At 47.1% G+C, this 23,317-nt stretch overlaps 1 protein-coding gene across 3 annotated transcripts in view; it reads left to right on the top strand.

Moving 5' to 3' along the window:
* The window catches only part of PTPN3 (protein tyrosine phosphatase non-receptor type 3), a 122,995-nt gene extending 100,320 nt beyond the window's left edge, over positions 1 to 22,675 (top strand). For all 3 annotated transcript variants that reach the window (XM_047768118.1, XM_047768119.1, XM_047768120.1), the window contains 7 exons: positions 4,801 to 4,891; positions 5,191 to 5,252; positions 7,496 to 7,642; positions 14,913 to 15,041; positions 16,254 to 16,399; positions 16,884 to 17,019; positions 19,061 to 22,675. In XM_047768118.1, coding sequence (XP_047624074.1) covers positions 4,801 to 4,891; positions 5,191 to 5,252; positions 7,496 to 7,642; positions 14,913 to 15,041; positions 16,254 to 16,399; positions 16,884 to 17,019; positions 19,061 to 19,138 — 789 coding nt within the window. In that variant the 3' untranslated portion in view covers positions 19,139 to 22,675. The remainder of the gene's footprint in view (positions 1 to 4,800; positions 4,892 to 5,190; positions 5,253 to 7,495; positions 7,643 to 14,912; positions 15,042 to 16,253; positions 16,400 to 16,883; positions 17,020 to 19,060) is intronic.
* Positions 22,676 to 23,317: the final 642 nt, after the last annotated feature.

The raw sequence follows: 23,317 nt of genomic DNA, 5'->3' as shown, positions 1-23,317 counted from the left end.
TGTACCGCGCTGGACAATCCAGCTCCCACCGTTCAGTTTCCTGTTTTTGGAGGTGCTAATGATGCTGTAATTTAAATACAGTTGTTCCATATTAAACCCTCTCAGCTGATCTTATAATTTACCCTTAGATTCAGAGCTGCTTAGAATGACACTCTGATAATGATGAGACCAAAGCACTTAAGGACATAAAAATTTAGATTTTAATAAAATGGAGTGTCTTATAACCCTCCATCCCTGGGACTCTGTCTCCAGCCTCCTGATAGCTCCCATTCTAGGGCAAAATTAAAGGGATCCCAAAGACCGGGAGCTCTGGCCTGCCTCACACACCTTCAGCCAGGGAATGAACAAAGCAAACTGTGTTTCTCCAATGAGTAGTTCTTGAAAGAGCCTTGTCTCAAGTTCTGGCTAGTAGCCTTCCAATCATATCCCCCCAATCCTGATCCTTCCAGAAAGACACACCTGTGTTTCCAACACATCACTGCCCCCCCCCCCCAGGCCACCCTTCTCTGGGCAGAATTTTCACACCCAGCTCGCAGAGCACCTCGCGAGCTCTGGAGACGAGTCAGTGAATTTAAAGAACTTGAAAAACAACTGCTAACGCCTTCAGAAACTTAAGTGTGTGAATAGGACGGAGGAAGGTCAGTGGGGATAGGATTCAATGTTAGCCTTGGCACGGCTGGCAGAAAAATGAGTGTGTTGTCCGTCCTTATACAGCCCCCCCCCCCACCCAAATCTTAGCTTTGTTTACCCAGTGTTTTGTGAAAATATTTTTAAATTTTATATATAGATTTCTTTTGTTGTTCTTTTTCTCACTTCAGTCATTTGGGGAGTTTTCTGTCGAGGCACAGCGGAAACCATGAGGTTGTGGGTTCAATCCCTGGTCCCGACCAGTGGGTTAAGGATCCAGCGTTGCCATGAGCTATGGTGTAGGTCACAGACATGGCTCGGATCTGGCGTGGCTGTGGCTGTGGCTGTGGCATAGGCCGGCAGCAACAGCTCTAATTAGACCCCTAGCCTGGGAACCTCCATATGCAGGGGTGCAGCCCTAAAAAGACAAAAGACCAAAAAAAAAAATTCACATTGCAATAATTCAAGTAATTAAGAAATAACCAAAGTAAAATTAATAGTCTCCTGACCCCCATCTCCTTTCTTTTTTTTTTTCAAATGGCCTCACCCGAGGCATGTGGAAATTCCCGGACTAGGGACTGAATTCTGAGCCACAGCTGCTGGGTCCTTTAACCCACTGCACCAGGCTGTGGATTGAACCCAAACCTCCTCAGCAACCTGAGACACTGCAGTCAGATTCCTAACCCACTGCACCACAGCAAGAACTCTTAGACTCCTTCTTGCTGTTATAATTTACAAATAATAATTTGGTTTGTATCCTTGCATACTTGTGTGCTAAAAAAAATGTTTTGCTGCAGTTAAATTTCTTCAATATGTATCTTTATGCACTTCTGTCAGATAAAGCCCAGAGTGTGCACATTTAAAAATTTTAAGATACTGCCATAGAGCTTTATTTTTTATTTTCCGTTGCTACTTTCCAATCCTATCAATAGATCATTACTGCTTAGATATAGTCATGTACTCGGGATTAAAGCCTTTCACTAGAGCTGTGCTTTTCTGCTAGACCATCTCAAGTTGATTACATTTACATTTTTGTTATTTGGAAAAGAAAAATGTTTTATCCCAGGTTAGCGTGCTGATTATATTCACTTAATTGGATTTCACATCTATGCAGTTAGTCACTTAGAACCAAAATGTCGTTTAGGGGAATTTGACTGACTCAGATAAGTCTCCTCCTCCCAGAATCAAACAGAACTTCCAATAAATCATGCATTTGTCTCTAGAAGTAGCCCAGAGAGTCTGTTAAAGCTCACAGCTATTTAAGAAGTTGCTCGGTGGCTCCTTGATTGTTAGGAACTGAAATTGTAAAGGTGATTAGTAGTTGAACTTAGGGAGAGATTAAAAATTCTAAACGTTTGGTAACTATATAAGATGTAACATAATTACCAAAAATTTCTATGCTAATTCTTTCCTGATGATTTCTGTACAGTTTGTTTGCTTAATAAAAGAATAAGAGAAAAACAGACTAACAGGCTGGTTTATAAAGCAAGAAATATAATTTGCAAAAATATACAGGGAAAAATATGGTTCTGCCTCCCTATTCAAATGGCAAACGCATTTTAGTTGACCATGTCAGCTGCAATTTGGCAGACTAACCATTCTCATACAAAGTTGCCCTCCAGGAGTTCCTGTCATGGCTCAGCAGAAACGAATCTGAGGATTATTATTATTACTATTATCATCATCATCCATAAGGATGTGGGTTCGATCCCTGGCCCTACTCAGTGGTTTAAGGATCCAGCATTGTTGAGAGGCATAATGTAGGTTGCAGATGCAGCTTGGATCTGGCGTTGCTGTGGCTGTGGTGTAGGCCAACAGCTACAGCTGCGATTCAACCCCTAGCCTGGGAATGTCCATATGCCTCAGGTACAACCCTCAAAAGACAACAACAGCAACAAAAAGTTACTTCCAGAGTTGTATGACCATATATGTGTGGATAGATATCAAAGTCCTCAAAAATGCACTTTGATGCAATCATTCTGTTCCTGAGTTTATAATAGTAAAAATTTGAAAATAGCTAATCAAGAAGTAGAATAAAAGTTAAGCTACGAAAACCTGTAGATTATTGAGCCGGTAAAAATCATGTGTATAGAGAATATTTCGAGTATTTAAATCACACCAGGAACTAAGCACTATATAATAAGTAGGAAAAACAGCCTTTAAAGTTATGGTGGTATTTCCCAGAATACTTCTTGTGAGACATGAGATCCTCCATGGCCAAAATAGCTTGAGAAATGCCTAGCTAATCAGAATTAAGTAAGCTTATGCATTATAGCACTTGCCATCTTAAGGCTTCATAAAACATAAGATGACTTGTTGTATTTCCCAAATTTGTTTGATCTTGAAACTTTTTCTGAGCAATACCTATAAGCATCTTTCAAAATATTAGGGTACCGTAGAACATAACATGGAAAGTGGTAATACATAATTCAATCTCATTTTTTGTTTTTAAAAACTTGGTGTATCTGTGTATTATATGTGTTTATATATAACTACACATGTCTGTATACATGTGTGCATAAAAAAACAGGAGAAAATAAATGAAAAGAGTCAGGGTAATTTTTTTCTTTATATTAGTCTGAATTTCTCAAGTTTTCTGCAAAAAAAAAAAAAAAATCACTTCCAACACTGAAAAAAAACTGTTTTTAAATTCTCGTGGAAGTTCCCTTTGTGGTGCAGTGGTTAACGAATCCGACTAGGAACCATGAGGTTGTGGGTTCGGTCCCTGCCCTTGCTCAGTGGGTTAACGATCCGGCGTTGCCATGAGCTGTGGTGTAGGTTGCAGACTCGACTCGGATCCTGAGTTGCTATGGCTCTGGCGTAGGCCGGTGGCTACAGCTCCAATTGGACCCCTAGCCTGGGAACCTCCATATGCCGCTGGAGCGGCCCAAGAAATAACAAAAAGACAAAAAAAAAATTCTCATAAAGTTAACTAAAACCACTGGTGACTAGTATTTCACTCTCTAGTTCAAAGTAGAGAATACTGTTGTGTGGAAAAGAAAACTCAAAAGGGCAGGAGGAAACTTTAAGAGAGGATGGATGTGTCTTAGGGTTTTATGGTGGTGATGATTCCATGGGTGTATACTTATTCCCAAACTCATCGAGTCATATGTTAAATATATACCACTTTTTACATGTCAGTCATACCTCAATAAAATGAGGCTTCAAAGACAAAAACTCAAGCATTGGAGTCAAATCTGAGTTCAACCCCTAGTTTGTAATCTTGAGCAAAGCTTTTTTTTTTTTTTTTGGTCCTTTTAGGGCCCCATCCACAGCATATGGAGGTTCTCAGGCTAGGGGTCTAATCAGAGCTATTGCTGCCGGCCTATGCCACAGCCACAGCAACGCCAGATCCAAGCCACATCTGCGACCTACACCACAGCTCACGGCAACGCCGGATCCTTAACCCACTGCGAGAGATCAGGGATCGAACCCGAAACCTCATGGTTCCTAGTCAGATTCATTTCCGCTGCACCACAAGGGGAACTCCTTGAGCAAAGCATTTAATCTCTGCCTCTTGCATACAAAATAATACTGCTAATACCTCTCACAGAGCTGTTGTCAACATCACATCAGGTACAGTACAGATGTGTCTAATACGTGCTTGGAGCTATGCAAAAATGGTTCGAACTGAAATTTTGCTAGTGATTTGCTAGTTTACTATCTCTATTGGAATAAATGTTTTTACTGTGGAAGAATATTTCTGAAATGATGAATGAAATGCTCTTGTTCTTAGCAGAAAATATGGTTCACTTCATTAAACTGGAGGAAAATGTTTTTAGACTAATGTAAACGATTTGCATTTAATTTTTAGTCAGAATTCTTCTTTTTTTCCCTACTTGCTTTTAGCTCTTGTCAAATAATTGTTATAAAGATGAGGTTTTACTTACCGTGATCCATTATCTGTGACTCATACCTCTTCCTGTGACTTTTATCCCCAAAGATCCTCATGTTAAAAAAAAAAAAAATTATTGGAGAGTTTAGTCAGTTTCTCATGAGATTGTAGAATTCCTTATTGGGAAGATTCTTCTCTTAATATATAATACATAATCACTTGTAAATGTTAAGATTTTGGTGCTGTGAATGGCAAACTTTACTGTTAAAGTATGTTTTCACGCGCTCTTCCTAGCTGTTTTTTGCAATTTTTTTTTAACTTCTGTATTTGTCCTACAGCAACTCTACAGAAAGAAGCCGGGTTTGGCCATCACGTTTGCAAAGCTGCCTCAAAATTTGGACAAAAACCGATATAAAGACGTACTGCCTTGTGAGTATCCGGTGGTGTCGTGAATGCCTCCTCCCGGAGCCCCGCCCCCCCACCCCCGCACATCCTGAGATAATGTTTCCCTTTTTAAAACAGATTGTCTGGTATTCTGGAACGATTTTCAGTGTGTCTGTAAACACCACCGTCTTTATTGCAGCCATTTCAAACTCTGAACAGTTGGGGAATAGTGTTTATGCTAATGAGGCGCGAGCTGCAGATGGGGCTGGGAACTGCACTCTTGTTTACTTGGTGTGATAAAAATAACACTCGGAATAATCGGTGAATGTCTTTCTCCCCCACAGATGACACTACCCGGGTCTTATTGCAGGGAAACGAAGATTATATTAATGCCAGTTATGTGAACGTAAGTTAGAAATCTGGATCATAGGAAAAAAAGCACATTAATCCTTGTCACCAAGCATGGCCAACGGTCTGTGTGGTGCTTTGCGGTCGACGAAGTGCTCTCCCGTTCCCTCCCTCATTTCGGCCCCGCAGCAGCAGCCGTTGAGGGAAGGCAGCGTAGTCTCATTTTACAGAGGACGAAACTCAGGTTCAGAGAGATTAAATTTGAAAAGTCACAAAGCTAACAGAAGGTGAGGCTAAAACTCGCATTCTGTGTCTCTCTGACTCCATCATCCACCTGCCTTCTGTCCTCAACTGCTGACATTGAGGTGTTTTGTTGTTTGGGCCAGTGGTATGTTTGTAACCTTCTGTGTTTTTTTCCCCCCATGTTTATACTGTTACATCCTGCCTAAAAATAAAAGTAAAACCACCTCTGGGCAAATTACCCCAAAACAAAAGGTAAAAAGATTTCACATGTTGTGGGAAAAGCATTCATTTCACTCTGAAAATACCTCTTGGGCACCTGAGCCTCTCTGAACCTCAGTTTCTTCATCTAAATCAGGGATCAGTCAGCACTTTTTGCTGTAGAGAGCCAGGCAGTAAATACTTTGGTCTTTTCGAGCCACAAGACAAAGTTGAGGATATTGATTAGGTACTTATATATCCATTTAAAATGCAACCATGTGGAAATATTAAAAAAAAAAAAAAAAAAACACTTTTCAGGGAAGTTTGCTGACGGCCCCGTAGTTATGATCTGGTCCTTTCACTGCTGTGGCCTGGGTCCGTTCCTAGTCAAGGACCTGAGAGCCCGTATCAGGTCACTGCACACTTCAGCCAAAAAGAAAACAAAACGCTTTCACTTGTAAAGCAGCAGTTGAATCTGACCTTTAGCCTAAAGTTTATCAATCTCTGATCTGAATAAACAGATGACTTCTCAGGTTCTCAGGTTATAGCATGATATCAAGAACTACCAGTAAGAGTGGGTCTGATTCCACCTATTCCAGAGCATCTGTGGGATTCATTGACCCTCACTTCAACATTCCTGGGTTATTGAAAGCAGAGCATCAGAAACGATGGGGGTGGGTAAGACCATGCAGTTCCAGGGGGTGGTGGAGAGTGGCTGAGAACAAGGCTGAGGAAGCCATTAACCCAAGTGCCAAGCAAACCATGAACCAGGCACCTCCATTTACCTTCCCCACCGAAGAAGGAGTGAATCACAGTGCCACTCCAAAGCTGAGCCAGGTCTGAGTGTTCTTTCATAGAAAAGGCTTAGTTTAGAAATAAAAGTAGAGAGTTTCCATTGTGGCTCAGTGGTAATGAACTCAACTAGTATCCATAATGATGCTAGTTCAATCCCTGGCCTCACCCAGTGGGTTAAGGATCCTACGTTGCCATGAGCTATGGTGTAGGTTGCAGACATGGCTCAGATCTGGCATCACTGTGGCTGTGGCGTAGGTAGATGGCTACACCTCCAGTTCAGACCCTAGCCTGGGAACTTCCATATGCCAAGGGTGCAGCCCTAGGAAAAAAAAAAGACAGAAATAGAAGCGGAGCAGGGTCAGAAAGGGACCCTGAGGATAGTTGAAAGCATTTTAACATTTAGCATAAATCAACTCAGACGGTAACTCTGTGAGCTGGTGTGTTCATTAACTTGACTGTGGTAATCATTTCACAATCATATATCACAATGCATATATCAGACCATCATGTTGTACACCTTAAATATACAGTTATTATTTGTCATTTATACCTAGTAAGGCTGGGGCGGGGGGGAAGATCGATCAACTCAGTGGCACAAACATTGGCAGCCCTGCAGAAAGCAAAGTATGACAACAGTTGGTGGTAGAAGCCAATTTGGTTTATGCTTCAAAGAAAATAAATATTTTGATAGAAAACCCTGCATAGGGAAAGATGTAGGCATGAGGATTGGCATGTGTTGCTGAAAATGCAGATACTCAGTATTGATTATATTTAGGATAGAGCCGTGAAGGTCATTTAAATCTCCTGTCATTTTATAAGTTCACTTCTGATTATTGCCTCCTGGCTATCACAGAGCCTCGTCTTAAATATCTAATGCTAGTATTATTGTCAAATATCTTTGAAGCATTTTTAAATAGATTTTTCTTCGATTTTCCTTGTTGGCCATAAATTGATAGAGATGTTATTCTGTGGTGGTGACAGTCACCAGCTAGAAGAGTCTGAGACCCAGTTCCCTGTCCTCCTTGTGACAGTAACAGCTTCTGATGCCTTAACATCTCTTGTCAGATGGAAATTCCTGCTGCTCACCTTGTGAATAAGTACATTGCTGCTCAGGGACCCCTGCCACATACCTGTGCGCAATTTTGGCAAGTAGTCTGGGATCAGAAGTTATCACTCATCGTCATGTTGACAACTCTCACGGAGCGAGGGCGGGTAAGTGGCTTGATTTCCAATTCAAACATGTGCGTGTCACACTGAGCTCTGCGGAGTGTGAATTTCAGTGCCGGAAAAGGTCTTCATGAGATATCCCCCAGTCCAGCCCCTACCTGACCCATAAATCCGTGCAGAGCTACAGATGGACAACCCCAGTGACTGGAAGCTCAGCCCTCTTCCTGCCACTCCCTGGCCTTCCTAAGCTAAGGAATGATCAGACAGCCCCTGCCACTGCTGGCTAGGTCCATTAGAACCAGCTACAAGGCGCTTCCCCTTGCCTCACCTGCCTCAGAACCCCTGCCTTAGCTGTGGCCTCATCCATCCAAGACAAGGAGGGCTGGTCCTAAGAAGAGCAGCATGAGGGCCAGGCTCACAGTGACCATAAAAAGTAGGGGAAGGAGTTCCCGTCATGGTGCAGTGGTTAACGAATCTGACTAGGAACCATGAGGTTGCGGGTTCGGTCCCTGCCCTTGCTCAGTGGGTTAACGATCCGGCGTTGCCGTGAGCTGTGGTGTAGGTTGCAGACGCAGCTCGGATCCCGAATTGCTGTGGCTCTGGCATAGGCCGGTGGCTACAGCTCCGATTCGACCCCTAGCCAGGGAACCTCCATATGCCGCGGGAGCGGCCCAAGAAATAGCAACAACAACAACAATAACAACAACAACAAAAAAAGACAAAAAAAAAGAAAATTAGGGGAAGTTACCTCTGTCAGCCTCTGCTTGTGTTGCAGCAAAACCCAATGCAAAAAAAAAAAAAAAGGTAAGGGCTTAATTAGGACAGTGATAAGCACCGTGCAGTGCTCAGGCTGAGGTGCGTTTTCCATAGGAACAGATCACTAGTTATACAGCCGAAGTCAGTGTGCAAGGGACACTGTGTGTCATGAGTTCTCCAACTTCTGTGTGCAGCTGGGTATCTTCATTCGGAAACTTTTATCCAGAAATGCATTCCAAAATCAACCCACCTCCTCTGAACAGTCGATGTGACACTTCTTCCCAAGCCTCTCCTTGGTAGGTGGTTCAGAATGCCAAACCGACCTGTGCTGAAATTCAGAATACAGGGTTGGAATGGAGAGCCTGTTCGACGAGATCAGTCCATCCTCTCACTCCAAGTAGCAAAATAAGGATTCCTGCTCATTCTAGAGAGCCCCGTAGATTGCATAGGGCTTTCACATGGGTTGTCCCGGCAGATGGCTCCCACCTTGCCTAAAACACTTCCAGGATCCATCCGTGGCTGTTCAGCTCTGGGTTTTAAAAAACCCCTCCTCACAACAAGCTGAAATCCATATTGCTTTGACGCTCCACCCCAGCTGCTTCTCTCACCTGGAAGACACAGTAATAAGTTCCCCGTCTCTTCTTCGCCCTTTCAGATAGCTGAAAATAATCTTCGACGTCCATTAAGCTTATGATCAGCAGGTGTTGTCTGGTCTTTGTCTCACTGTTGCTGTCGAACCATTCTCCCCATTTTGTACTCATGCATTTGACTCCTGAAACCCACATGCAGCACAATGGCAGGGCTGGTTCCTCTTGAGCAAGTTACTTAACCTCTCTGACCTCAGCTTTCCTGGGTATATACCACAGATCATTGTGCCCACCGTGGAGGGTTTGTGAAGACTGAGAAAACACATGCATAGCTTAGAGAGCTGCAGGTTGTAGGCATCGGGGAAATGGGGAAATGTTAGCTGTTGTTTGTGTGCGTGGCCATCATTATCATCATCATTTTCATCCGTGGGAGGATTTCATCAGATCTGACCTTTCCAGTGCTCTCAGGCTCCTTGGGTTTCCTGTCTGTCCTTCTTGTGTTGGCTGTCACTCTCAGCCTCTTGTCACCCACAGTCTTGATGAGAATCATCACCTAAGCCACTGTTTCAAAATGTAAAGGTCAGAATTCCCGTCGTGGCTCAGTGGTTAATGAACCCGACTAGTATCCATGTGGACGCAGGTTCGATCCCTGGCCTTGCTCAGTGGACTAAGGATCTGGCATTGCCATGAGCTGTAGTGTAGGTTGAACATGTGGCTTGGATCCTGCGTTGCTGTGGCTGTGGCGTAGGCTGGCAGCTGTAGCTCTGATTCGACCCCTAGCCTGGGAACCTCTATGTGCCATGCGCACAGCCCTAAAAAGACAAAAGACTAAATAAGTAAATTGGTAAGTAAATAAATAATAAATGAATAAATAAATAAAACTGTAAAGGTCCTCCAGGGGCAGTACAGAGCTCCTAGAGAGCTGTGCAGCAGAGGTGCTGAGGGCACTCTTTGGGGAACAGTTGTGAATTCTCCCTGCTCTGGTCACGGCCCCGGCCATCTCTCCTCCCTCTTGTCTGCCCGGTTGCCATGAGACCTCTTGGAGGCTTTCCTGAAATCCCAAGGCAGCAGGTCCATGGCATCACCTGATCTCCTCGTCTGGAGGTCTCATTTCTGCCTATTTTACGTTTTTGTTTATATTGTATTTTTGTATGTGTGTGTGATTTTCTGATCCTGTTTTGAATAGGCAAGAAAGTTACTGGGACCTTTTTGGAACTTAGGGAACCCCGGTTGGCTCACAGTCTCATCCCATCCTCTCCATCCATCTGTTTTTCTGGAGCACCTGCACCCATCTTGTTCTGCGGTGTCCAGGATAAGAAAGCAGATGCTAGGGCCACGCTTCCAGAGCTCACATCCCTGCTCTGTCCCTTCCTACCTGTGTGGCTTAGGAAAGCTAGGAACCTCTACATAAAATGATAATAATGGCATCTGTTGTGGGCTTGTGGGGGAACTGAATGAGTTAATGCAGTAAATACACAGATGTTGGCTAGCAGTAATAGTAGTTTGGGTATCACCTTAGTTATTGCCAGGACTGAACTATATATATATATATTTTTTTTTTTTAACTGCAGTACTACTTATTATTTTTCTTCAAATTGGCTCACCTTTTCTTGCTTTAAAAAAATCTCCTGGAGTTCCCATTGTGGCCTAGGGGGTTAAGAACCTGATTAGTATCCATGAGGATATGAGTTCAATCCCTGGCCTCACTCAGTGGGCTAAGGATCCAGCCTTGCCGTGAACTGCAGCGTAGGTCCAGAATGCAGCTTGGATCTTGTGTTGTTGTGGCTGTGATGTACGCCAGTGGCTGTGGCTCTGACTCAGCCCCTAGCCTGGGGACTTTCCTATGCTGCGGGTACAGCCCTAAAAAGAAAAAAAAAAAAAGTCTAAATAAATATTCTTGACTTCCAGGCTCTGAACTAGAGGCCTACTTGCCCCCACCCCTGCTTGCTCTCTCCTAAAGGAAGTTAAAGTTCTTTCCTTGAGGGAGATATGTTAAAGCAACCCTCGACCCAAATCAAGACACTCTCCATGGCACACGTGGAAAAAACCACTTGCCCACCACGTGGTTCTGTGCCCTTTAATACAGGCTCGACCTCCTCCTAACCTACTACCAAACCCCACTCTTTGCAGGACTTCGTTCTGGGCCATTCTGGTATTTTATAGATGGCAGACCTCAAGTTTATGGCGTTGTCGTTTCCAAAATCTCCCCATATGTAACCGTACCGTGTTTGCCTGCCTGTTCCGTGACTTTTGGGGCCTGGAATTCTTCTCAGAAACTGTCCACGGAGGGGCCACTCTCCCTGCCCATAAGGTTTTGCAGTGGTGCTGCAGGCCCTTAGAGCCGACGCCTGAACCCAGGGCTGGGGCAGCCGGGTGCCACCTCCTCGTCTGTGTTGGGCTGCTCCTGGCCCTTCAGAGCTGGCTCTGCCCTTCCCTTGTTTTCCACAGAGAAAAGGGAACACCAGCAGGCGTGGTTAGTGACAGAGGATCAGCCTGTCCCAGTGGCAGCCCCTTCTATCCCTCGTTCTGCCTGCTCCAGTTCTGGAGAAAAGGCCCTTTCTTCCATCGGAGGCCCTACTCCCTCTGGCTGCTCTTTCATGTCCTGCTCCTCCTCCCAGGTCTCTGTCCTGATGACGTGCCCTCCTCTCTTTGGTTGGAGTCCGCTCCAAACCTGAGCTCCTCCAGGGTCTCTGCGTGACCCTCTGGGTTTGTTAGTTTCCCAGCTCTGTCTTCCTCATTGAACCCCTTCGGACTGGTTCTGTCGAGTTCTTGCACCAGAGATGCCCGTCTCCCGTGAGTCAGAGCGTTCCCTGCGCAATCTCTGGCCCTGGGAATGTATTCTTCTTTGTTTATCGATGATTGCAAACCTTTTCTCAAATCCAGGCTACGTGTCTCCTCTCTCTCCTGTTACACGCTCAGGTGACCCAAGCCCTTTATCCTGAGGTCCCTTCTCTGGGCCTCGTCACCACCCATGAGTTCCTCCTGATTAGGAGTCAGTCACTGCTGCCAGCAGTTGTGTCCCCTGCTTTTTTGTTGTTGTTGTTGTTCTTTTGCCATTTCTTGGGCCACTCCCACAGCATATGGAAGTTCCCAGGCTAGGGGTCCAATTGGAGCTGTAGCCGCAGGCCTACGCCAGAGCCACCGCAACACAGGATCCAAGCTGCGTCTGCCACCTACACCACAGCTCACGGCAACACCGTATCCTTAACCCACTGAGCAAGGCCAGGGATCGAACTCACAACCTCATGGTTCCTAGTCGGATTTGTTAATCACTAAGCCATGACAGGAATTCCCCCTGCTTTTTCTGAGAGCTGACGTTCTTGACGTGTCCTCTGTTGTGCCATAAGCAGAGCAGGCCTCACGCGGACATAGGGCTGGCGGGGTCCCTGTTGCCGCTCTGTGCTGCGTTCACGTGGTCAGTGAGGCGCTCCCACCACAAAATTGCTTTCATTTCTCCCTCTTCATTCCCCCCGAGAACATTTTTCATTCTGTTCTCCCTTCAAGTCCGTGGGTTTCCTCCAAGAGGAAACACAGCTAGAGAGGAGTAGCCTTTCCATTGAAAAAGTCGTTCTCCTTCACCTTCCATCAAGGACTTTTTTGGGGGGAGGGGATTATTATGTTTTGCATCTGTATATGCCCCATAAGTAAATTCACTCTCGGAGCCTCAGTTTACTCATATGCAAAACAGAGACAGTGACAGTATCAACCTCATAAGGTTATTTTGAAGCCCAGATAAAATCACATCCATAAACAGCACCATTTAGGAGTTCCCATTGTGGCTCAGTGGGTTAAGAGCCCAACTAGTATCCATGCAGATGCAGATTCAATCCCTGGCCTTGCTCAGTGCCTTAAGGATCCAGCGTTGCCGTGAGCTGTGGAGTAGGTCACAGGTGTGGCTTGGATCTGGCATTGCTGTGGCTGTGGTGTAGGCCTGCAGTTGCAGCACTGATTTGACCCCCTAGCCTGGGACCCTCCATATGCTACAGGTGTGGCCCTAAAAAAACAAAAGAAGGAAAGAAAGCACCTTTTAGTGCTTGGCATATAATATACTGTTCAAAAGATAATAGGCTTTTGAGTCATCGCGCTTCAGGGCAGCAGCGTTCATGGGGAAATGGAAGCTTAAAGAAGTTAAGTAACTTGCCCAGGATCACACAATGGGTTAGTGGAACTTACTCACCAGGATTGAAACTCAGGATTTCCACTAACTTCTTGCACTCTCCACTGTACCCCCAATTCTTTGAGATCCAAATAGACCTAAAGTCTAAATTTGATCAAGGGGTAAAGAGAATCCAGTTCTGGTCAGAGTCACTGGGAGTCTCTGGAAGTAGAGATCTCTGTGGCTCTGCCCTGCAGGGGCTGGTCACTTCAGCGAGAAGCGTCTCATCAGTTGTCCTGTGGGCCGGACCCTTGGGAGCCTGTAACAGAGAGAGCTACGCCCCCCAGAGATCAGGAGGCAGATGCAGGCCCGGTGGGTGTCGACTGTGCCTCGGCCTCTGTGGATACAGTGATCCTGCATGTTCCAGAGGAGCTGGGAAGTGGCCTCTCCCCAGAATATCCGTGTTAAAGGTTTACAAGTAAATTCTTAACTCCACTTTTCCAGTGGCATGCTTTAATTTCACATATTCACTGTGACGTTTGAAAATAAGAAAACTCTTTCCAAGTATGTGCTCCTTTTGGCTTGGACCCCCCTCAGCAGTAAGTGGATGTAATTTTTACCCAAGCTGATGTAACTACAGGCTACTTGAATGAGTCAGAATTTGACTGATGGATCTATGATGGGATGGACAGCTTGGCCCTGAACTTTGCTTCGAGGCCAGAGGCAGGAGTGACACTGCTATGGAGCATGATCCAGGATCTGGAAGGGGGAGCAGAAAATGGGTGGAGCAGTAGCTCATTCAACCTGCAGGGAGCCACAGCCGCCGTGACCTGGGGCAGGTCGCTTAATCCCACTGAGCCCAGGTTTCCTCTCCTGCTGTCTGCTGACTGTCTGCTCTGTATGAGTCATACATGGGGAGGCCTTTGTGGGGCCCGTAGCAACAACAGTAGTCATGGCCACTGTTGACCTGCCCCCCCACAGTGAGCCTGGTGCTGCTCACCCATCATCTGTGTGGGAAGCAGGTGCCGCCCTGTCTTTCAGCAGAAGAATGTGAAAATCAGAGAGGTTGGAAGTTCCCTTGTGGCACAGCAGGTTATGGATCCGGCATGGCCACAGCTATGGCCCAGGCTGCAACCGTGGTGTGGGTTCAGGCCTTGGCCAGGGCATTTCCACATGTGGTGGGTGTGGCCCAAAAAATAAATAAAATTAAAAAACGTTTTAAAAAGGGAAGAAAGTCAGAGAGGTTAAGTCGCGGTAGGCTCAAGGTCCCGGGGCTTACAGTGGAGGAGAAAATGATTCTACGTAGCTGTGGATTTCAATCTGGCTCCCAAATGTGTGTTCTTAAGGGCTGTGCCTTGAGGCCTTCCACTTCAAGGGGGTAAGGAGTGGAGGGTGAAGGAGGGGTGAGGCAGAGGGGGTTGTTGAGAGCACAGAAGGGGCTGAGGGACTGGAGTGGGCCTGGTTTGGAAGGGGTGATGGAGGGTGGGGTGCAGAGGTGGCTCCTAAGTCAAGGCCCCATGTCTGAGGCCTCTCGCGAACGTTCTTCTGGCCCTGGGACCCTGGTGATGACAAGGAAAGGTCTGGGCACTCATCCTCCAGCCTCAGCTGGTGTGAGAGCTGTGGCTTGGCTCCTGGCAGGCTGCCCCCCACCTCCACTGCCTTCTTCAGAAGAGGCAGGGAGGTTCCTCTGCCCACCCCTCAGGAAACAGGCTCTGGCAGATCAGCCTGGCCCGAGTTTCTTTTCTCCCAGCAGCTCTCGGAGCGTCTGGTGTGAGTGACAGGGCTCAGGCCGAATGGCCAACCCGTCTGTCCAGTACACCTCTCATGTGCACCGCCCACGGCCAAGGCTAAATCACACCCACTGGTTCCCTTGCAGACCAAATGCCACCAGTACTGGCCCAACCCTCCCGACGTCATGGAACACGGCAGCTTTCACATCCGGTGTCGGTCAGAGGACTGCACCATCGCTTACGTGTTCCGGGAAATGCTGGTCACCAACACCGAGGTGAGCCGCACCCATGTGGAGAAAGGTCCTGGCCGGGCGGGGTGGGCGAGGGGCTGGTGCTCAGTCAGCATCCACCTCAGTCCCAGATAGGGCTCTAGCCCTAGGTCTGCGCTGAGCTTTCGCCTGGAGAGCGTTACTGCCTGGAAAAGGGCCAGCGCCTGTGTTCACGGCCACCCTGTTCACAAGAGCCGACAGGTGGAACCAGCCCAAGTGTCCATTGACAGATAAGTGGAGAAACAGCATACGGTGTATTCACACAATGGCATCCTCTCCCCCTTTACAAAGAAGGAAATTCTGACACATGCTGCAGCCTGGTTGAACCTCGAAGATACTATGCTGAGTGAAAGAAGCCAGACACAAAGGGACAAATGCTGTATGACTCCTCTTGTGTGAGGAACCTGGAGCAGTCAATTCACAGAGACAGAGAGGAGGATGGCAGTTGCCAGGGCTGCAGGGAAGGGGAAAGAAGAGTTAGTGTTTAATGGGCACAGTGTTTCAGCCTGGGAAGATGAAAAGGACCAGGGAAGAGCGGCGATGGTTGTAAGGCATGGCCAAGGTACTTAATGCCACTGCACTGTGCACTGAGTGATGTCTCAAATGGTAAACTTCTTGTTGAGGATATTTTGCCCATTAAAAAAAAAGATCCAGGAGTTCCCTTTGTGGATCTGCGGTTAACAAACCTGACTAGGATCCATGAGGATTCAATCCCTGGCCCTGCCCACTGGGTTAAGGATCCGGCATTGCTATCAGCTGTGGTGTAGGTCACAGACGTGGCTCGGATCCTGAGTTGCCGTGGCTTGGGGCGTAGGCCGGTAGCTGTAGCTCCAATTCAACTCCTAGCCTGGGAACCTCCATATGCCGTGAGTGCAGCCCTAAAAAGCAAAAATAATTAATTAATTTTTAAAAAGAGCCCGTCTGAGGGGGCCCTGATCACGAGTACCGTAGGAGTAAATGGAAGAAACTGCTGTGGGCAGAAGTGGTGGGGAAGCCAGTGGGCAGGAGGTGGCCTAGCGAGCAGGTGTCCAGGAGCGTGGGTGTGGCGGGCAGGCAAGAGCTGGCAGGGGCCGTGGCAGGGCAGTGCTCTGCAGGTGGAAGAAAGTTTGGAGACAGGAGCTACCTGGCTGGAGGGCCAGGCCCAGGCCAGGGTCCTCCTGCCCACCTGCCAGAGGCCATCCAGATAGACTCAGAAAGGCCACTCTGCATCTCCCATAGACCGGAGAAGAGCACACGGTGACGCATCTCCAGTACGTGGCATGGCCTGACCATGGCGTTCCTGATGACTCCTCGGATTTTCTGGAATTTGTAAACTACGTGAGGTCCCTGAGAGTGGATGGCGAGCCCGTGGTCGTTCACTGCAGGTACTATGGCTTGTTGGCTTTGGGTTTCTGATACACTCTTTGGGAAAGACCTGGAGAACATTGATAGGCATCCAACCCTCCTAACCCTGCAAGCCACACCACGCTTTCACAAAGCTCAATTCACTTTCTTTCTTCACTCTGGCAAAAGGTTTGGCATCTTACGAAAGCGCAAACTTCTGAGTGCAGCGCAGAGCTGGAGAACCAGTCCCTCCCTCGCCTTTCCCTCTGTTTCACGTCAACTGACCTTCACAGCAGACATGAATAAGATGGGGGGGGGGGGTGTTTGCACAGAAAGGTGGGTTTCTTCCCATTGGTTTGTAAGCCCCCGGCCTGTTGGAGGGCACCCTGAGCATTTGTTTTGTGTTCTTTGAAGGTCAGGGGACGAAAGCTCTGGCTGAGTAAACATGAGAACTGGTGAGGAGCTGAGCCGGGCTGTGCAGAAATGCTGTCTGAGCAAATCCCGTCTCTGCTCCTCTCCCCTCAGTGCTGGGATAGGTCGCACCGGTGTGTTGGTCACCATGGAAACAGCCATGTGCCTAATTGAGAGGAACCTGCCCGTTTACCCACTGGATATTGTTCGGAAAATGCGAGACCAGCGCGCCATGATGGTGCAGACATCAGTGAGTAGAAATCCAGTAATAAAAATCCTCATAATGGCCGGGCCTTCACAAAGGGCTTTGCAGGTCAAGAAAGCAAGAACCAGGGAACCAAGTGACCTGCCCACAGTCACAGAGCTTGTTAGGGGCTGAGCGGTTCCAATGCCCACCCGCTCTGACCACTACCTCTCGCTGCTCTCCACTTCTGCGGCCTCACAGTTTGTTTCCTGCCAGCCACCTGGCCAGGGAGCACCTGGTTGCACTGTGCGTTGTCGAGCCCCTGACCCATCATGTGTTCATCAAAAGTAAGCAAGGTCCCTGGAGGGTTTCACCCCACCTGCTCCCGTGTGCATCACACCTGGGGACCCTGCACTGCAGGTGTCCTCAAGAGGCAATCTTGTGGTTTCCCCAGAGCTACAAGAGGGACCGAGGTGTGGTGTGGAAAGTGCATGATTCACACTCACCTGCATGTTGGGCAACCTTTGAATGGTTCTTTAACCTCCCGCTAAGCCGCATCTGCAAAATGAGGACCATCCCATATTCCTCCATTCATCCATTCAACTCTAAGTCTCAGCAGCAGTGGGAGAAGTTCAAGGGGAGTCTCGGAACTCCGGCAGGGCATCAGAAGCTGAATTGGGAACATCAAGGCTTCCTGAAGGCATGGCCTCCAAGGCCATGTCCCCTGAGAGATGAGGAGGCCTGAGCCACACAAGGAGTGGGGCTTGCACTCAGCTCTGTATCCTCACAGGCTTGTATACAGAGTTCATAAGATTTCTCTAATGATTGTTTGAAATTCATGCTTACCCAGGAAATCTAGGTAAGAGATGGAAAAAAACAGGTTATGAAGGCTATTCTCTGCCCTCTTTTGTAGTATGGAGAACCTCATTGCTAGTTAGAAGTTTTTTGTTTGTTTTGCTTTTTAGGGCTGGACCCACAGCATATGGAAGTTCCCAGGCTAGGGGTCGAATCAGAGCTACAGCTGCCGTCCTACACCACAGCCACAGCCACACAGGATCCAAACCTCATCTGTGACCAACATCACAGCTCATGGCAACGCCGGATCCTTAACCCACTGAGCGAGGCCAGGGGTCAAACCTGCATCCTCATGGATCCTAGTCGGAATCATTAACCACTGAGCCACAAAGGGAACTCCTAGTTAGAAGGTGTTTAAAGTGCCTCTTCTTGACACTTCTTCCTTGCTGGTGTAGATCAGCCCAGCTGCTTTAACTCACCCTGTACCCATCATTAAAATAAATCTCTTAGGTACTTGGTAACGTAAAGAACCGTATCCTGCAGGGCAGCTTTTGGTGGCTCTCTCTTTTTTTTTTTTTTTTTTTTGTCTTTTGTCTTTTGAGGGCTGCACCCATGGCATATGGAGGTTCCCAGGCTAGGGGTCTAATGGGAGCTGTTGCTGCCAGCCTATGCCACAGCCACAGCAACGCGGGATCCAAGCCAATTCTGCGACCTACACCACAGCTCACGGCAATGCTGGATCCTTAACCCACTGAGCAAGCCAGGGATTGAACCCGCAACCTTGTGGTTCCTATCGGATTCGTTTCCGCTGCGCCACGACGGGAACTCCTTGGTGGCTCTCCTTTTGAAGGCAGAATCCAGACTCCTCACCCCTGAGCAGAGCCCTCCAAAACCAGGTCCCAGCCCACCTGTGCCCCCCTCCACACTACACTCCACCCAGGTGTCCCAGGCCAGACCTCGAGCTCTGACTTCGCTCCTCCGCATGGGTCATCCTTGTTGGAACCTCCGCACTGGCATGTACACCGCAATGGCCACGTGCAGCAACCTTCGCCTCCTCCCTAACTCTTCCGGGCTGCCGGCCCCTCCCTCAGCTGTGTTCCATGCCACGTGTCCCCCCAGCCCTCAGCACTTAGAATAATGAGTTCACAAGTGTGTCCTCTCCACCCTGTCCCTGATACAGCCCGGGGCCTGGCCTGGCCTGTGCTGGAGCTCAGGGTGTTGATGAACGAGGTGAAAGAATGGCCGTGTCTGTGGGGTGAGGCAGGGTTTGTGGGCCTGCGGGCCCGTTTGCTGACTTTCTTTTCCTTCCCAGAGCCAGTACAAGTTTGTGTGTGAAGCGATTCTTCGTGTTTATGAAGAAGGCCTAGTCCAAATGCTGGATCCCAGTTAGGACAACTGTGAAGACGTTCATTCCTCTTTCCCAAGGGAAGCTCCTCTGGAAGCAGCAAGAGGCCTTTGCAGGCTGTGGGGAAGAAATGAGCACCTTTGAACCCAGGCACTTTAAATTTCTATAAGCGGAAAAAAGAGAGAAAAAGGTATCGTGTACATAAGAACTGTGTAGATAATGCATGCGGTTAAAGCGTCATTTAGGCCCGCGGCTCCTCCGGAGAGAAAGAAGCAGAAGGGGATCTCAGTTTGGGGCCTGTCCTAATGCCTTCCTCCCTCTGTGTCACCGCGTTCCTGTAAACCATCCTGGGGCAGTGGAGAGGGGACTCCAGCAACGCGGTTGACCTCCCAGAAGCAAGACGGTGTGGCTGTTTGGCGTTGCTTGGATGCGTTGTGTGTATATGCGTAGAGGACAAGGGCTGAGTTCTCCGGGTTATCTGGGCGGAGCTGGAACACTCAGCGGTCACCGGCCCCGATGCCAAGGGAACCCCGTGAATGTGGTCAGCGGCAGGGGGTGGGGCATCAGGCCGAAAAGAGCAGTGCCTTTTCTGCCCTCCCTTCCTTTGTCCCATCTCCCTGCCACTTCACGTATCCGCGTTTCTGAGACTCGAGTCCAGATGCCCTGCTTTTCCCTGCCCTGGCGACCCTCCTCGGGTTCCCACGCGGTGCCTGAACCGGATGCGCGGCGCAGGTCTCGCGCGAGTGTTCAGTTGAGACTCTGAGAACAAGGACTCCCGGTGGCGTCCCACACGTCAGTTTGCGGAGCAGGTGCCTCTTGCCTCTGCTTGCCTCCTGCTGTACTCTCAGAACCCAGGAATCATCGACTACTGAATAATACATGGATTGCTGCTACTTCGAGCTTTTTACACTTGAAACATTACGATTTCCTGAGGGGAGATGGGATCTCATCTAAACATTCAGAATCTTTGGCCCTTCTGAGGAAAGATCTAGTCATTGAACCATGGGAAACCCAGCTTCTAGAGGGTGGCCTATGGATATGTGTTGTGTGTGTGTGTGTGTTTTGTGCGTGTGCCCATGGGTGAGTGTTTCTCAGGATCCCTAAGTTGATTCAAATTACAGTTGAGTTTATATAAAGAATGAGTCTCTGTATAGAAGAACAAATGTGTGCATTCACTCTTAGTTACAATGGTCTCCATTTCATTTCAAAGGAGAGGATCAGACTATCTGAATATAAACACAATTTGATGTTAATTTATTCTAAGTACCCCATGATTTTGATTGTCCTAAAGAATTCTGCCTTTGTTAATACTGTGTTAAATTTTTTAAAAAATTTGTGACAGGACTGTAGCAAATTATTATTTAAGGAAAATAAATTGCATAAAAATTCTAATGTGGTATTTTTAAATAGTGGTTTTATGTATCCAGGAGCAGCAGCTAACTAAATACCCAATTTCTTGAACAGGATTTATAGAAAAAGGATGGTTTCACGTATAAGTGCACGAAAATGAAGCCATTTTTTTGGTATTTAGAAAACTCTGGACCAATTGAGTAGTTTCATGGTTGCAAGAGGGGTAAGGAAGACCTTTTCAGTAGTGGCCACGTTTCTAAAGGTTCTTTGTCTCCAGACCTAGCATAGTTACTGCATTCTTCCTGTCTTTTCCCCACTGATGTTTTATGACTAAGTGGCAGGGGCGGGAGGGAGGTGTTATGCAGGGTCGTAACCCCCACGGTGCAATAGGAGCCACAGAGGCCACAGCCTTGTCAGCATCATGCCAGGCTCGGGAAGTGTAGCAGCAGAGTTTAGAGGGGGATTTGGTTTCTGATCTCCCTCACCATCTAGCCCTGGGTCTAGTCACTTAGGCTTTACGCCCATTTCCTCATCTGTAAAATAGAAAAAGTAATAATACTGAGGATTTTAGGTTGAAAGATCATGCTATTAAAGTGAATTTTCAACTGGAATCTGCAACTGCTCTGGATGGATTACTTTGAAAAGTTAATTTATCAATGACTGACCCAGAGAGCCAGGAAACAGGAGAGAATCACCTGGGTTTTTGTAAGAGAAAATCACTTTTCTTCTAGAAAGAACCAAGGGGACAAAGCAATAGTACACAAGTACTTCTCAATCTGGACTCCGAAAATTCAATCAGCCAACCACCAAAAAAGAGCGAAGGCTGACATAAATTTAACTGCCATCAAGATACTGAGCGGATCATTGCCATTTGATTTAAAAAGGCATTATCACCTTGTGTGCAAAAAGTTCATGAAGTCTAAATGTGTTTGGAGACTTGTGTTTTATTATTTTTTAAGAAACACATTATTTAATATGGTTCCAAAAATGCTGCCAGTATCATTATGTCAACTTCTAAAAAAGTTTACCAAAGGTTACGACCAGCCTTTTTTTCTGCCACTGTGCAGGTCAGTGGTTCAGACTCAGCAGATGTTACCAGGAACAAAACCCATAAAATCCTGGGGAAGAACAAGGCAAGAGAATTATCTAAAGGAACAGAATATGCAAGTAGATAACTTAGATTCTGCCGATTAAATTCTGGAGCTCAAGATTCTTGCTTCACCACCTTATTATACACTTAACTAATTATACCTAAGAAGCCTCTTTTTTTTTTTTTTTTTTTTTTTTGCCTAAAGTGAAGAACCTCATCAAAATCAGGATAAATATTTTTCCTGGGAAATTTGGGTGTGAAATGGAGAAGAGACTCCCATCCTCTATTCTGGCACTCTCAGAAGATCTAATTAGACGTGGTGGTGTGCAGACGTAATCAAGATGGAGATCCCTCCTGCACTTGCTGTCTAGACTTTCCAGAAAAAGAGATTCAACTCCGTTTGGTTGGTTGGATCACAAACGTGTGCTGGCCTTTAGTTCCTATCACGGTAATTGATGCTGACTCTTGCTTTGAGATTAGCTTAGATGCTATTACTGCTAAGTGGCCGGTTGATGTTATTTCTTCCTCAGAAGTTATCAGAGAGGCAGAGGCAGCATCCTTGAGGAAAGGCGGTAAGAGGCAGAGCTTGGGTTTAGACTAGACTTACACAAGGTGTGCCCCCCTCGGCCTCACTTTCAGGTCAAAGGAGGAGGTTGGGCTGGACTAGATGAGCTCACAGGTTCTTTCAGCGCTTACAGTTCTGGGAGTGTATATTCCAGAGCATCAAGATTAATCCTAAACCAAAGCCCCCAGCAAGCTATTGGAGATGTATCGTATTTCTGGGACTTGTCCCCAAGAACTGGTTCCTCAGACCCTGGCGCTGTTGAATGCAAAGGCAAGGGTTGCTGCTCTCTGGTTCTTGCATCCTAAACCAAGAACCGTCTCGATAAAGAGGGCAAAGACTCTGACCTCAGCCTGGGGGAGTCTGATGGCCGGGCTGCCCAGTGTCTGTATAATTCATTCACCTTCTGTCTGGAGCAACCAAGGGATTGGTGTTGTCATGTAGTGTTAAAAGGTATTTTAATTGATCAGCAATATTTTGTCTGTAAATTTGGAATGTTTTTCATTCTGACCTGTACTTTCAGTGAGTCTACTGAAAACTGGTTTGATCAATATAAAAACATTCAAGCTATGCAACACTATCATTGTGTGTTGACATTTTTATTCTAATGTCTTGATTTGTGGACATGGTTTCTCATTTTGTTTCCTTTTTTTTTTAAGTAAATGTTAACCCTCTTGGAAGAGAGTGTTCTTCTGCCCATCTCCACTTCTCTCTGATCAGAAGCATGGCCATGGAGAGCCTTGACCTTATGTGGCAAGTTCTAGATCAGAATTAGGTTCAGCGTTGTAGCTCAGCGGGTTAAGAATCCAACATGGTATCCATGAGGATGCGGGTTCGATCCCTGGCCTCACTCAGTGGGTTAAGGATCTGGCATTGCCATGAGTTGTGCAGGTCACAGATGTGGCTCGGATCCTGTGTTGCTGTGGCTATAGTGTAGGCCGGCAGCTGCAGCTCCAATTCACCCCCTAGCCTGGGAACTTCCATATTCCATGGATGCTGCCCTAAGAAGACAAAACAAACAAAGAATTAGGTTCAGCTGTCATGACAGCAGCATGAGTTTCTTTACCCTCTACCATGCAGTGCTGCCAGGTGACCCCATGATCCATGGGGTCCCAGGTTCCTTCCAACTTGTTGCTCTGCCCTTCCCAGTGTGTGGCATCTACATTGAGGTTCACGAGGGTGGCTCCACCCATGCGCACTTTCCAGCAGGTGGAATGGAAGA

The sequence above is a fragment of the Phacochoerus africanus genome, chromosome 2 (assembly GCF_016906955.1).
Source record: "Phacochoerus africanus isolate WHEZ1 chromosome 2, ROS_Pafr_v1, whole genome shotgun sequence".
Lineage (NCBI taxonomy): Eukaryota > Metazoa > Chordata > Mammalia > Artiodactyla > Suidae > Phacochoerus > Phacochoerus africanus.
Note: the sequence above shows the minus strand (reverse complement) of the source record. Positions and strands in the feature narration are given on the sequence as shown.